This window comes from Symsagittifera roscoffensis, chromosome 1 (genome assembly GCF_963678635.1).
Source record: "Symsagittifera roscoffensis chromosome 1, txSymRosc1.1, whole genome shotgun sequence".
Taxonomy (NCBI): domain Eukaryota; kingdom Metazoa; phylum Xenacoelomorpha; order Acoela; family Convolutidae; genus Symsagittifera; species Symsagittifera roscoffensis.
This window is the reverse complement of record NC_087062.1, coordinates 95276414-95292683: the sequence shown is the minus strand read 5'-3', so window position 1 is coordinate 95292683 and position 16270 is coordinate 95276414. Positions and strand designations below refer to the sequence as shown.

The window sequence follows — 16270 nt, the reverse complement described above, 5'->3', positions numbered from 1 at the left end:
AAACTTTTTCTTTTCTCAAAAACTACCCTCCCGAATCTGAGATATTGGTTTCAGTGTGAAGAATGGGTTGACAGAAGCTCCACTTCATAAGCGTTACGCCCAGTTTTTTTAAACAAATACTTAAGACCCTCGATTGATTTTTTTGCAGTTTTTCAGAAGTCAAAAATTTGTTTTTAGCAGTTTTTGTACAATTGTCCCTGAAAACTACCATCTCAAAGCTTAAATTTTAGGTTCAATGAAGAAAAAAGAGGTGGCCTGTAAAAGCGCTTTCGTTCAATTTTTCTGACACGAAAAAGTTATGACGTTCAGAAAAGTCAATGTTTTGATTTCTTGTCCGTTTATTTAAACTTTCGACTTCTCGAAAACAACTCAATCTGATATCAAAGGTTCAATCAAGGCAACAGGTTGTAAGAAGCCTCCGCGTATAAACTGCTCAGCATTAAAGGATGAACCAGAAACATGTTTTTGGAAAATTCCAAATTTTCAAATTTTTTAATAGAGCAACAACCAAGGTTTTGGGTGAAGCCCAATGCTTAATTTTTTTAAACTACCTACTTCATCCCGCATCAATACAACAACTGAAAAAAATATCAAACTGGTACCTCCAACTTTAGCTGGGCCTCTAGTAGCACTTCAGCTTCAAATTATCATGGATCTGTAGCTTAGAATAAGAGAAGGAGACCCGCAACAAAATAACAGGGTTCGAACCTGGGCAGGGTCGGATTTTTTTAATGAGTTTTTCTTATACTAGTTTAAATGCGTCCGCACTACAATTTGAGGCATGCCAGTTGGTAAATTTTCTTTTTTCCAATTGGTTGGGACTGCTAATGCGTTATAATTGGCTCGCGTCACTTGGCAATTATGTAGACTCATAATTGGCAGGCGTCACTTAAGAAATTTTGTAGACTCAAAGTTTTACTCATTCAGCGTTTCCCAGTAGCGTTATCGTTTATATTTTTGCTTGTGTAGGCGAAGTGCAACTTCGCCTCTGTGTTAAACATGTATGTCACCTATCTCCAAGGGTTTCTTTTATTACTCAGGGTAAGTCAAACTGGGATACTGGGCACTTAGGGTTGTTAATTTTACCGTCGCAATTCGGAATCTGGAGCATCAACCTCGATAATTTCCTCTTCAGCCAAACAATTATTTTTGTTATAATGCGAGTTCACCTTTTTGCAACCCATATCACTAAATTGTGCTCAATTTCATTGGCGAGCGATTTAGTAGCTAATGTGTTTTCCGATTAAAGCTCTTTTCCAGTTCCTCCTTAAACTTTACTTTCATAAGATTAACGAACGTCTATTTGAAATGACTTCTATGTTGTCAGCTGCCTTTAAACCTTACAGCGTGAACAAGTGAACACATTTGAACCTTTATTGTTCCGACCTTGAAGAAAACGGAATATTTATGCTCGGTGTGCTTTTTTTATTCAGTCAATTTTCGCCGGTCGAAAAGAAGTAGTTTTCAACAAAATTTTTTATACCCCATTGAAGATATCGACTTTCTGAGTTCAATTTCAAAAAGATATTTTACCTCCAATTATTTTTTGTGAAGTTCTGCGGGTTTGAAAGTTGCCAAATTGGCCATGTTCTGGATTAATTTATGCGCGCTTTGAAGAATTTTTTCATATTGCTGAGAGCGTAACGCTAATTAATTATGCGTGGCGACTCATCCCGCACAACAAAATATTTCCAACTTGAATTGAGGCTAGCTAATCAGATTGCGCGTATTAATTTCGTACGACTCACGTTTCACACTTTGATCTTGTCCAAAACTTATAGATTTTCAATATTTCCTTTTCCCGAAAACTATTCGATATGAATTAAGGGGCATTCGGAACATTCAGGGCTTTGCCCTGATATACGAGCAGTCTTTTTACATAGAAGTTGTCCTATGGACAATTTTTGTTCCGACCTTTGTTACGAAAGTAACGGAATATTTGTGCTTGGGGTAATTTTTTTTCTTCAGTTAAATTTCGACTTTTTAGCTAGCCAGCTTTGGCAGAATTTTTTTAAATAATTCAAAAGCTATTGTTGCCTTGAGCTTAAATTTGAGAAAAAAAATGATTTGTGATGATTTTTCGTAAAGTAATGGGGGTTTAAAGATTGCCATTGTGGCCAATTTGGGACAATTAACGTGCGATATATTTAGCGCTACAAGTGGAGATTGAATCCGTCTCAGAAATCGTTCCAAGTTGGTTCAAGAAAGCTTAATTGCCATAATTGATTTGTTAATTGGTGCAAAATCTATCACTTTGTTCTTAATATTGCGTGTGGGGGATGATTTTAACAAAAAATCTCAAATTAAGAAAAAAATTAGTTTTATTTTAATAAATTTATTTTTCTTAATGTTATTACTGCTCCATGGATCTTAAAAGGCAGTCGGAACATTCAGGGTTTTGTCCTGATACGAGCAATTTTGTTAACTATTTGTATTTTGTAATTTTACGAGGGGGCTAGTAGGAAACTGAATCTTTACTTTTAGACAGGGTTGGCAAAATGTAAGCTTAAAACAAAAATAACAAACTAACTGTTATTTATCGAAAAAAAGCATCTTATTTTTGTTAAATTGTTTGTTAAATTAACATATCAACAAGAGTTGAGTTTCTTGAACAGAAACGTCAACTTTCCGGCTTTCTCAACGCCTAGTTGAGCACGAAGCTTCCCATACGCCTGGTGAGATTTTTCGCACTGTAGTTTGTCAAGTGAAACTGCAATTGGTTTGAATTTTTTTTTCATCCGTTCGGGATTCGCTACAATCGTTTCGGACCAAGCATGCAGTATAATTGCGTTGTGTTTTTCTAAGAATTACTCATATTTCTAAGAAATAGCTAACATCACTGTTAGAAATTATAAATAACACTGTAAGTTAAATTCAATGTTAAATAACAATGTTAAATAACATGCCAACCCTGCTTTTAGATGATTTAAAATCTACATTAAGCAGCTCGGGTAGTGGGCTCAGTCTGGAAAACAAATGCTCATCATAATTTGGACTTCCTTGGTTGAATCTCGAAGCTTTTAAAGAAAAATTAACGTTGTGAAAATTTTTATATATGTTTTGGTGATTTTTTTATTCCTTTTTTTCGGGAAAAAGTCTTAAAATGCTCTAATAATTACAGACGTGCATTCATACATATTGATGCCTTTATGAGTGCTCTTAGATATATATGCATCTTTTGAGTTAATATGAAGTTCATCTGCTGAAAGTGACGTAAATCGCACACTCCAAATATGAATGTGGAAATGACGCGAAAAAAAACGTGAACGATTTCTAGTTTCGAAAGTGGAATTTGTTTTTAGACGTCCCAGAGGAATAAAAATTTTACTTTTTGATCTAGTTTATAAGATCGGGCTAGTTTTATCAAATAAAGCACCAATCATAAATTGTTCTGGAAATTCAAAGAATGCAAAGTTTTTTGTTCAAAAATTAAAAAGTTGAACTTTTTTCAAAGAATTTGTCAATATTTTTTCTTGTGTGCATTTCTCTGTTCCAACTGTGAGGTGGCCATGTTTTTTCAAAGCTGATTGACTTTATTTTTTTTTGCTTTTAAAAATTCTTTTTTTTTGTGATTGTTTTGCTTGTGCTTTCGAAGCTCAGCTTCATCTCTGTGTACCTAATTATTTGTTCTACTTATTTCTGCTACTTTTTTTAGTCCCAGACCTTCCGCTGGATGACTCTGTGGCTCCCGCATCTCGGCCGGATTTGCTAGAGATTCCAGTGAGCGAGGGATTTTCAGGAGTGTACATTGATTCAAGTTAGTTTGCTTGCTTATGCTTCATTTTTTCAAACTTTCATTTATCTTTCAAACATGCCTGCAACCATCCTTTCCAGATAATTTTTAACTCAGAACGACCAATTCTCATAGGTCGGGGGAGGACGATATGGAGTTGATATACTCGCATTAAGAAAATTTAGTTACCTAGACGCGGCAACGATTAGCAGTCTTAGAACTTAGTTGCCCGAATTTAGGATTTTGACCGATATTTATTTTAGATATGTTGTTCCAATCACCTGCAGGACAACTGACCGCGTCCCCTTTGACTGCAAGTGTGCAGCGGAGCATGCGTATGTCTCCACAAACTCCCAAGTCACAACAGGACAATTCAATCAGTGTTCAATCAAATCAGAAAGACAAGCAGAAAATCGTAGAACTGAGCACACTAAACAAGAATTTAAAGGTATCAACATCTAGATAAATGCTAGAACTACTATTGGCATCACATGATTTTGAATGTTTATATTCGACCAAGCACGAGCAGCTCATAGAGATCACAATTGTAAGCACTCGTTTTTTAACATAAAAAACGACGACCACTGGGGGCGTGGGAGTTCTGAAGATCTCTAGAATTACTTCTTAAAGATTTCAGCAAGTAGTTTTTTGGCGATATTTTTAAACGATAGATGAGCTATATCAGAAGACGTCATGGTTTGGGCAAAATTATCGTGGAAAACCTAAAAGAACAATAAAATGTTGCAGAAACAGCTCTACGATAATAGTAGTGAAAGTATGTTTTGATTTCAGGAAAAAGTTGGTCAGCTGGAGAAAGAGAGAGCGGAGGCTGAGAAGCGTGTGAACAAAGAGAAGCACCAGGAAATCCTGCTTCTGAAGAGAGAAATTGACAAACTAAGGAAAGAGAACACTAAGATTAGAGACGACTCCGAGAAGAGAGTAAGTTAAAATTGAGAATCATTTTGAGCACAATTGTGATGGTCCCCTATTTGTATGCAATTAACTTTAACGTCAATAACAACGAATCTGGACCTCTCATCACGAATGCTTAACGCCGTTTTCTGTGTTCTTAATTCTTTTAACCATATTTTTTGGCTTGCGCAGTTAGTGGACCGACTGCATCAAAGCCTTTCATAGTTTAGATAGGCTAAACTATTTGTGTAGACCAGTTCCATTATATTTTCCAGTGGTTTCGACTCAAATGCCATCTAATTATGAAACGTGTTCTGTACATCAATTATTAAACGTGTTCTGTACTTTTTCAGGAAAAGCAATTGACCCGCAAGCTTACCCCGGCTCGAACTGACACCGCAGTTCGTGCCCAATCACCCAGCTCCGAGAGAACAAGCAGCCTGGGCGACAACAACAACGTCATACCTAGGTCTATCGGGGGAGGTTCTTCGTCCTACCGCAACAACAGACTAGTTCGGAACCGAAAGCCGAGTGCAAATAGGAGTCGCAGCAGCCCCCCACCGAGCGAGGGGGTGACGGAAGCAGAAGCAGAAGCAGAAGCAGAGGCTGTAATCGCAGATCAGGCTGCGGAGATCGACGCGTTGAATGCGCAAATAACGGAGCTTGTGACAGATATCACCAAAATGGTACATAGCTACTCTATTGCAAACAATTTTGAGAGATCCTTTATGGTGGTCAAATGGACGGACGGTGTGAATAATTCAAACGACCTTTGTTTAGACAGGCCTGACAGCCTTTCGTAGATCCTTTGCGAATCGCAGAAACCGCAATAAGTTTCCTTTTCTAAATGTTCATAGAAGGATATAATTTTCAGCCGCTGTGGGGATCCTTGAGGTACCTAAAATTCTTGTAGAAAAATAGCTACTGGTTCATAATTTGTTATTAATTAGCAACTAATTTTTGAAGGTTCAGAAAAAATATATAATGCGTAAAAAAGAGGAAAATATTCTTTTTTTTTTAGAAGTATAATTGTTTCAGCAACAAAAATTGTCGGTCATCGCTCAGGATGGGGAGAAAGGAGCGGAGCCGTCGACTAGCGAAGTGGCCGATAATGACGATGCGGCTAATGAAGAAGCTACTCCAGCTGGAGCATCAACAGAAACTTCCGCCTCAGGAAAAGGTACGATATGTTGTCTGTTATTTCTCATATTGCGTCTCGTTTGTGACTTTCAACGAGAGAATTTTCCAGTTTCGAACACCGACGCTGTTAAAATGGGGATGCTTTTCATCTGCTGGTCTTAATACAGTAAAAGTTGACATCTGGAAAACTCAAGATTATTTTCGAAAAAAGACTGGAATTTTCATATGTTTGATTAAGATTAAGATTAAGATCATTTATCCACGGGCGAAAGGACCAACTCAAGAGCTGTACAGTTCATCACGGCAAACCGCTGTTGTGCCCGTGCTTAAGAACTACATGCTATTTTTTGGTTGTTTTTCTGGGCTGGGTAATAATGCTCCACCCTCAAGGAACGAGCACGGATCATGGTGGGCTGATTCTAAGGACTTATATAGCAGTTGAATCTTAAGTTAACCTCGTTCAAACTGTATATCGACATAGATAATTTTTGAGGCCAAACGTTGTTTGCTAATTGATAGATTAATATTTGAATCTTTCAAGACACGGAAAGGAGGGTGGTGATTGAGCCGGAGCTGAAAACTCTCATCCGGAAAGACTACTCCTCCAAGCTGCCGCCTCCCAACTCAGAATCAAAGTCAGAGCATTCCAAATCCAGTAAGTAGTTTGTTTCTATTGTTAATTATACCCTCGATGCCTTGCTTATAATATGCAGCTCGGCTAAATGGTACAGCCACCAATTCTTGACATCATTAAAAATATTACCCATTTCACATTATAGCCCCATTAGCCTTGTAGCAAAAACGTATCGCCCCCACACTGTGATTTTACTATTATGGGGCTATAAATTGCTGAGGGGCTACAATGGGGAAAAAATTCTTAATATCGTACATTTTTGAGATAATCAGGTTTGAGAAAAGATGAACCGAAACATGTGTTTGAAACACTTTGAGGCAATTTTGGCCTATCTTTGTTGCAGTAAATTTAAATATATATTATATTTACATTAAATTCCTAGAAGGCGATTAGATCAAAACACATTTGTTTTTGTTTGTTTGCGGTTGTTTTTGAGAGCTATATATTTTTTAGCTGGCATCAAACCGAGAAGGACTAAATTGTCGTCATCGGCTGATCGCATCGCTTCTGGGACACCAGCTACGTCACGCAGCAGACTGCTCACTCCTGCGTCGTACTCAGCCGCTTCTAGCCAGCCTCGAACCGCTGCTGCAGGTGGTGGAAGTCTTCTTCGACTGAAGGAAGAGGTATTTTTTTGAAAATATTTTTAGTTGTGTTTTGTGTGCATGATTTTGGACATGGTCCTAGGGCGTTAGAGTCCCCAGTTTAAAACAGTTTAAACTGATATCCAAGTTTTTGAGTTTCTTGAGCAGTTGCTAGCACAATTGATTCGCCAAGTACAAGGATCTGTCTCAGCGAACTATTGGTGAAGAACTTCTAGTATATCTCCGTGAGATATACTTTTAAAACTTTTGGTAGTTTTCTTTTAAACTTTTGGTAGTCCAAAAGTGCCAGGTCAACTCCAAGATCTGCTGCGAGATTTTTGAAGAGAAATAGCACTATATGCAAAAATTTGTTTCTGGTTTTGTTTCGTTTTAATTTGGGAATCAGGAATGTTTTTTGTCGTTGTTGCAGTCGTTGTTATCGCTCGCAATTTTGTCTCGTGTATAGGAGATCGTGAGTTTATGACTGTTTGTTTATAAATGGTTGAAAAAATGAGGATCTATCTACTTGTTTATTTTTTCGTCTTCGATTGCTTTGAGCTCTGTTTTGTGTGGTCTTCAGACCTCAGACCGGTATGATATCATTGAAAGTGTAGCCACAGTAGGCTTGTTGTTGAGAATTGGCACTCCGATAAAGGTTTTCGGAAACCAGGATTCCAAGATTTTTTTCAGAATCAGGTTCCGAGAGTTTGTGGTCATTTATAAAGTTTTGGAGTTGATCAGAGGCCAAATTGCAGACAAATATCTGACAAATTGTAAAATTTAGGCTCACGATGTAATCTTCGTGAGGAAATTTATATCCACTATTGTAATGTAGCCTCAGTAAGCATTTTGCGTTGATGACATAAATACCGGCTTTGATAAATTTCTTTTTCTTTGTTGGAATGCTCAGATGACTTTTGAATTTCGTTGTTGAGAGTTCGCACTCCGATAAACGTTTTTGGAAACCAGGATTCCCAAATTTTTTTTCAGAGTCAGGTTTCAAGAGTTTGTGGTATTTAAGTCATTTATATTCATTTGTAACTCTAATGGGTTTGTTGAAAGCAGCTTGTTATCATCCGCATTCCAAAAAACTTCAAGTTGGTAGATCATTGAAGAAGCAGATATGCAATAGTCGGCCTAATATAGATCCTTGAGGAACTCCAGTAATAGTTTTTAGGTAGTGGCTGAAATGGTTCGTTATACGCACTTGATGAATGCAATTTTGCTGGTAACTTTAATTTTTTTGTGGGTGTTTCGAGCAATGCTAAATGATGATACGTTTTTGAACAGAAAAATAATTTTTGTCTTTTCGAAAGATTTCTCAAGTCAGCATATGTTGCGAAGATGTGCTTAGTTTTTTCATCCTCAATTAGGTTTGAGATTTCGTCGGGATTGAATTAATGTAGTTTTTTTTTGGTCAAAATCTGAATTGACCTTGATGAAGCTGTCTAAATATATGGGCTGAATTTTTGTCGAAAGTAAAGTTTTTGAGCACATTCGAAGCCGAGTAAAGGAGACTTATTCACCGATAGTTAGTTACTGAATGTTTTTGACCTCCCTTGTAATTTTGTATTTGTTTGTCACCGCTGGGCATTTTTTTTTGCCAGGTTTAGATATTTGCCTTTGTATCCCCGGGAAGTCTAAACTGAAAGAGAGCATGTTTAACTTGATAAGAAGAGTTATAAGCTCTTTAGTAGTGTGAAATTATGTGCTTGGCTTTAGACAGCTTTAGAGACAGCAGAGGAGCTCCAGTAATGGATTGAGAGTTTGAATTTCAGTTATCAAGCTACTCGAAAGCTCATAATTTAGTCTTCCATAAGGGGTTCAAAGCTTAACAGCGAGAAAAACAATGCTATGTCTTGTTAATTTGTTTTTCGTTGTACCGCGGTAATTTCTCTCGATTGTGTAGTAAGGGTGACGTACGGCATCGGCTATTATATCCTGGACGAACCAGGTTTCAGTGATGCAACTGAGAACTTTTCGACTCATTATGACTGCGTTAGTTAAAGGTTGTGTTCTTGAGAGGTCTAATATACTATGTACATTCAAGTTCATTCGACTTAATTTTTGACAAGTAGTCAATTTTTGTTCCTGTTAATTCTGTTTTTATTTCCTGGTTCTGTTTCAACTTACCCAGATTTTGTCTTTTTCATGCTGTAATTCAAGAGTTTTTTTATGATAGATCTCGGGTCAGGGCCATCACTTTTGACTTTTATTCGAATTTTCAGTTGAGCTTTTTTGCTAGGTAGTTATTCTTTTTTCAACTCTTTGAACTGCTTTGAATACGTTCGTCTTCCAGTTTTCAGTTTTGTGTTGTAGTTTTCAGATAACTTGACAATAAAGCCATGTCACTTCTGTTTGCTGTAGAAAAATGTACAAGAAGAGTGTGTGGCTTTGTAATCGCTTTGTTGATCTTAGCTAAGCGTTTCACACTGATCTTGCCCTCAGTCTTCAGAAAGCTAAAGATATCGTTGTTTTTTTCGTCGTCTAGTCTTTTACTTGCATCTTTGTCACTTAACTCAAGTACACCCCAGATGCGTAGACCACTTAGTCATGTAGTTTTTGGGGCCATGAAACCGTTGGTATGACTAATACATGGGTAAATTTGCTTTGGTTCGTTTCTGACAAGCGTTAGGAGACCTCTGACAGGTTCTTTAAGTTCCTCCACCGTCACAGTTAGCTTCTGAAAATCAACTTCGTTCTTATTTTTGCTTTCAGACTTTTCTTGCATGGCTGCGTTGTGTATAAAGGTTCTCTTTTGTTGCTAGACTCGTAAGAGTGGCTGAGAAAGAATAATTTTTCCTAGATCAAAGTTGCCCTCTACAGCGACTGGAGTGAGCCCAGTAAGTTGAGTGATCCCATTTAGATTGCGTTCGTATTTCAGAATTTCATTAATAGCTCTTCTTAACAATTTTTTTTGTGCGTTATGGTTTTTCTGGTCATTTCATTTAGTGCTCGCAGTTTCAAGTGTTTCAAAGAACGGGTTTGAGAAAGTCCGATCTATTATATAACATATGCTAATGCAAACTAATTCCGAGAAATCTCTGCAATCGCAAAATTTTGAGTTTCAAAGTTCGGTAACGCAATCTACCGAAAAATGTTTATGAGAAAACTTCTGGAGTCGCACAGCCCAGAAAATAAATTAGCCTACCACTGGTTTGTGTTGCTTTCTTTTTCGACCTTTAGCTTCTTTTTTCTTGTGTCTTTTTGTTTACTACCAAAGTTGTTCTTAGCAGATCGTTTCTTCTTTGCAAGTTGCCAAAATTTGTTGAAGTGGAATCATACTGCCGAGAGAATGCTGATTTCAATGTAGACTTTTGATTTGAGTCGTGGACGAAACTTTCATGATACTAATAAAAATTCAAGTTGAGCACGTTCTGAAATTGTTCTACGATTGCCGTTCAAGCTGTTGTTGATAACGTCGTGCCACATTATCTGCTCGGGTTTTTTCTACCGATGGGGCCGTTGCTTCGAAGAGTTTCATCGAGATTCCCATAAGCCTACAACCGGCTGCTGAAAACCTCAACAAAGGTCACATTGACCAGGCCGGACTTTCGCATTCAATTAGCTGAATACATAATTGCTGAAATATATATGTAAGTGCGTTGGTTTTGGTTTTTCTAGCAACTAAAAATAGCATGAGGTTAATTCGAACACCCTCTCCAGATTTTAAAACTCTTTTTTTTCTTCAGATCTTTTTCATTATTTCTTGTTTAAATTTTGTTAAGGTTGATCGACTGTCCCAGTTTGAGAAGGAGGCTGTGCAACTGCGAGAAGTGGTGAGGAAGAGCAGACAGCTGGAGGATCGCATAGGGGAGTTGGAGAGGAACAAGTTGAACATGCAGACTTACTTGCAGGAGGTCGAGGGAGATAAACAGAGCCTGGAGGAGGAGAACCGACAGCTGAAGAGAGACATGAACAAACTGGTCAGTCATCCCAGAGACCCGTTGATATTTATAATAAGCAACGGAACCCCCATCTTTCTTCACGAAAAGCATAATAAGTATTTCCTAAAGCTTAATCAATCCCACCGTTACGTCCAAACCAAACTGCAATTGTTTACTACGACTGCCCACCCCTCACATCAGGTTCACCAAAATGTACACTCGCTTTTTTTGAGACTATCTGTGAATATTTAGTCTGGATGAGAGATTTGGGAATCGAAGTGAGCTTACCTGACAACCTTTTGGTTTCAAGTGTCCACTCCTGTTTATTTAGATTAATGTGTGCTTGTGTCAGCGGCAAAACGTTCCTCCGAAAGTTAGTTTTGGCCAGGCGTTTTATTGTAGAAGTCAGTATTCATTTTTGTTTCAGAATCCGCAAAGAAACTCAAACATCCTGGCCGAAATGAGGCTATTGAAAAACGAAAACGCTGAATTGGTGAGAAAAAATAGATTTCATTGTCAATCGCTCTAATAATACTACTACTGAAGGTTGTACTCAATGTTGAAGTTTTTTCCATTGAATTTATGATATTCGAAAGCAAAATTTGAGTGTTTTTGATATTTGATTTTTCTTGATATTAATCGACGATATATTTTTTCTAGAAATCTTTTCTGGACGTGAACCCCTCGAATAGCGAACCCAGAGGAGGATCATCTTCCGGCGGAGTAGCGAGTGGTCAGCCGGGCATTGTGGCCCAGCTGGACTCTATTGACCTGTTTGCTGAACTGGAGTCGCTGGAGGAGGAGAATGCTAGTTTGGCGGACGCAAACCGGAAACTCCGAGAGGAGAAAAGAGACGTCATGGTTAAACTCAGTCACCTGGTATGAATCAAGTTCCGTCGTTTTTTAAAGGTGTCTGAGTTTGATGTTTTTGTTTTGAATTGTAAAACTTACTTCTGAATTCTTGATTCTGATTGATATAAAACTAGTCTTTAAAGAAAATCTTAGATACGATTTTCTTCGTGAAAATGATTTTGTGTGAACGGCAAGATAGTTCGCTGAAGAGGAAAAATTTTTTATGCTAGCGGCGAATTCAATCGAAATCGATGCTTTTTAAGATGCTTTCCACAACGGCTAAAAAGTTTTCTCTCTGTTGAAACCGTATACAAACGCAACTCTCCGTTGTATTCAACTCCTCTGAAATTGTTCAAATTGTCACAGGAAGCTCAACTGCCGCAGAAACAGTTACCCTCTGACAGTATTGTGTCCTCTTCGATTCCTGGCAGTTTGGCATTGCCAAGTGGGAGTGGAAATGAGACTGCAGCAGTTCAGTCAGTGAAGCAGTTCCGACAGGAGGCCGAGAGGGCAGAGGCAACAGCAGACAAGTTGGCTCAGGAAAACAAACTGCTTAAGAAACAACTGGAGACAGTGAGTATCTGAAATCAAACCCCCCCCCCCCCCCATTTTCATTTTGTAATGTTCAGAAAATTATTTAAGGAGCGAATCACTTTTCTTATGTGCGTTCATGTGTGCCAAAACTGTACAAATCCTACATAATATGTGGAATTTTAAAAAATGGACTTTCATTATCCTAGTTTCATTTAACAAAATTTAAGAATTTTAATTTGAAGAAATCTTGAAGAATTGTACGAAAATTAATTAAGCAGCTCTCCATGGAAAATTAAAATATATGCCACAAGCAATACCAATCTTTATATACTGTAAATATGAGTACATTTTCAGTCCAAGATGAAGTCTAGCTCCGACAGGGATGTGAATGAGTTGCGGGCAGACGTCGACTGTCTGGAGGCCGAGGTCACTCTTCTGAGGAACGAGAACAAGGCACTCCGCGACAGAAGAAGGACCCTGGAACAGAGAATACAAACGGTAGGGACTATTCTCATGCGTGAAGAAGCAAAATCGCGAGAAATTTCAACTAATCAACGCCCTTCAAACTGCGCAAAACTCTGTTTGAATTTATCGCTTATTTATTTCAAATTCTTGAATACTGAGCTCTGATTGGGGTTCCCCAGGGATGCTTGCAACCTCTTGAATGTGCGCTTTCCTCTATAGGGGGGGGGGGGCGAGGGAAGCGAAGACTTTAACTGTGTTGCGTCTTCTTTGGTTGTGTCTTCTTTGGAGCCGCACTATGTATTGCTTATTTGTTATTACTGGCCTGTTTTTTTTCACCATGGCTATTGCATTAGAAATCAAAAGAATTACTACTTTAGCATATACATGAGTGATTGCAGTATTTTCATTTATGGAAGGTTTTCGCCAAAGAACCGAATTTTTTGGCGCGCGCTTTGTCGATTTCTGCCAAAGGCAATCTAAGAAAAAGTCAAGGGTCGGTCAGCCAAAATGTGTCTTAAACTTGTACCAAAGGACTGGTGAACGGGTATAGTTTCTGAGGTAGAGAGAACATCCGCGCCGACGGCTCCCTAAATACTGTTCACAAATCTTTTCCCAATCATGTACCAATATATTGGTTAATTGTATAAGCGCAATAGTCCTACGGAGAAAAGTTGTTTGCACAGTTATTGAAAATGCTGCAAGATTGAGGTAAATACTAGCTTGATATTATTTTAATTTTCAGTTGGAGGATAGCTTACAAGAGAGTCGCAACCATGCAGACAATATAACGATAGAGAACCAAGTTGAGCTGAACACTCTCAAGGCAGATTTGAATAGACTAAGCAACTCAGAAGCGAACCAAGAGGTAACGTTTTAGTTTCACTTATGAGAGCAAGTGTCTTGATCAAGTTATTTTATGCGGAGCTTAAAAAGTATATCTTTTGATATTATACCTATCATGTAGGATCCGAAAGGAGTTCAAGATGGCGTCGTTCCTGCAAAGGAGTCTCTGGAAAGACTGAAACAGGAGATTAGTGTTCTAAAACAACTGAGCAAGAGGCAGTCAGAACAAATCGATGCTTTCAAACAGGAAAATGGCCAGTCAAAGGTATTGCTTTCTGAAAATGAAAAAATGTTCACATATATATTGTAACATTTTAGTGCAGCTAGAGTAGCGCCGTTTCAAAAAAATAACAAAAATGCCTCAAAAATTTAGACAGTGTTGAAAATAAGCAAATAGGTATAACTAGAAAAGTCTTCAAAGTGGTTTTCAATAGCACCATGCTAATAAAAGTTAAACATGCTGAAAACTGATTGGTATGGAATGTTCACGGATTCTTGGTATCCAATTAAGCAACCATTTAGGTGTTCCGGTTGATGAGAATAAGACTGAAAACGAACTGCATGATCTTCATTATAAACCCTTTCGATCAATGGCACAGGCGCTAAGTCAGATCTTTAGAAGAGTGACATGCAAAAACTGTTTTATTCTATCAAAGTCTAAGACATCTAGAAGTCTAGGTTGTCGAAAACGTGTGCACGGACTCCAGCTCTCAACACTAAAAGTTTGAGCCACCACTTAAACTTAATTTGCGAAAAGAGAGAATATTTACTATAACTGAATTGAGTAATTAATTTTTCCGTTAAAAAAAAACAAAAAAAATTTGAGTGGAATCGCAAATCGAAACTAGGGTTAATTTAAAGAAGCTTCTTGCGCAAAGTGGAGAAAAACGTCTCCATCTGAAGAACAAAACTAGTGGCGTGGTACTAGCTGTATTTATACGAGAACTCAGAGTTGAAGAGTCTTTTTTGGCTAAAATCAGCATCAGCGTATGTTTTAATTTTAGGTATAGGGAGGGAGTCATTAGTTGTTTTTGAAAAATACGTCTGAAAATAAAAACAATTAATTTAATCTCACAGAATATAATTTAACTAGTCATTGAGGTCCCAACTGAAGAGCTAATTTCCTACTCGCAGTTTCTTAAGTCACTCTTCTAAATGCCAGGATTTATCCACAGTAAGAACATCACTGAAATTTGTAACTACATACTGGTTTTTTACGCCTTCCAAGTAACATTTTTCAAATTTTGACCCGGCTAAATTCCTCTAAATAACTTTTCATCTTAAGTTGGCGCTGAGATAATGACAGAAACGTGAAGACAAAAGTCGCTCATTTAGTCGTTGAAATTAAAAAGTTGCAGTTTCTATCTATGTCCCGTCACTGTGATTTGAAGCCGATGCAGCGCTGATTTGAATTATCCGGACTAAGAAAAGGTGTAAAAATTAAAAAAATATATTAACATTAACACCTAATTTACATTTTTTCAACATTTACATGAATTTTTTTGAACTAATCAACAAATATAAATAAGGTATAAACAAAATCAACGAGTTTAGTATTTGATTTTATACCCTTTTCTCAGATTTGCATTTGTTTTATGAGGAGTGCTCCAATATAACCAATGACTGTAGTCGTCTGGAATGGCCAAAAATGATTCAAAAACTTGACGAATAAGTTCTTTAACTGTTGTATGGTGTTTTTCACGAATCTTCTGTTTGATTTAATTCCATAAATTTTCAAATCTGGAGATTGTGGGGGCCAATTTTCCAGAATTTGAAAAGCACTTTGAAAAAACTTGAAGTTAGGGAAGCGGGCATTGTCTTGCTGGAAAATTTTGTCAAAAAAGTATCATCCATCATGCGGGTTAAAATTAATTCGCTTTTTTGACAGAATTAATGTTTCTGTCGAAGAATACAATTTCTTTTTCCATAGATAATTTTATATAGCCCTAAGACATCACCCTTTTTCCAGCAAGTTTTGCCGTTGGAGTGATATAATTGGGATGTTAACGCATATCAGGTAGTCGTCTCACGTTAACTTTGGATTTGCAGTATAATTCAACGATGGTTTTCTCTAAGAAAAAAAAAGTTTTTCCCAAAGGTTTTTTTTCGAAAATTTTGGCACCATTTTTGTGCGTTTTTTTTCTGTTGATGGCCGAAACTTTGCGTTTCGGATGTTGATTCGTGCTCGCAGTCCTTTCTTGAACAAAATTGATCGATTTTTGCTGTATGATAAGTATAAAGCTAGATCAATCATTTTTCAAAGCTCTTGAAACGTCGCAAAAGCCATTTTGTTTGCAGTGAAATAAATGTAAGTTTCTTCTTCCGGTTTTATTTTGACCGACCGACCTTTTTGGCTCTAACATAATGTCAATTTTTCAACTTTCCACATTTTCCAAACAATGCCCAATCCCACAATGTAAAGTTAAGAACTTAAGTTTTTTTCGATACCCTGTGTAAACTTTTTTTATTAAGTGAAAAACTTGGAAAGTTTTACGAAGCGAAAATAATGTTTTTGTTTGATTTTTCGAATAATTATTTTTTGTTGACTGTAGCATTAATCTGTAAGACACCGTTAAGTTTGATTAATGAGATTTTTATTTAAAAAATATGACCGTTTTGTGCAATTTTATTTTCACACCTTAAGTTGGGATGACTTAAATCAGAACTGTAGTTGGGTTAAGTTTTT

At 37.3% G+C, this 16270-nt stretch overlaps 1 protein-coding gene across 1 annotated transcript; it reads left to right on the top strand.

The window, feature by feature from the left end:
• Positions 1 to 9587: 9587 nt before the first annotated feature.
• Positions 9588 to 16142, top strand: LOC134841010 (myosin heavy chain, clone 203-like). The gene is made up of 9 exons (XM_063856836.1): positions 9588 to 9602; positions 10732 to 10929; positions 11318 to 11383; positions 11551 to 11769; positions 12109 to 12315; positions 12631 to 12774; positions 13484 to 13606; positions 13706 to 13849; positions 16137 to 16142. Exons 1-9 carry the CDS (start codon positions 9588 to 9590, stop codon positions 16140 to 16142), a joined length of 1122 nt encoding a protein of 373 aa, XP_063712906.1.
• Positions 16143 to 16270: the final 128 nt, after the last annotated feature.

Coding starts and splice junctions, on each gene's coding strand:
- LOC134841010 (XM_063856836.1), top strand. Junction 12,775..13,483: donor TGGAACAGAGAATACAAACG/GTAGGGACTATT, acceptor TTTAATTTTCAG/TTGGAGGATAGCTTACAAGA. Junction 13,607..13,705: donor ACTCAGAAGCGAACCAAGAG/GTAACGTTTTAG, acceptor CCTATCATGTAG/GATCCGAAAGGAGTTCAAGA.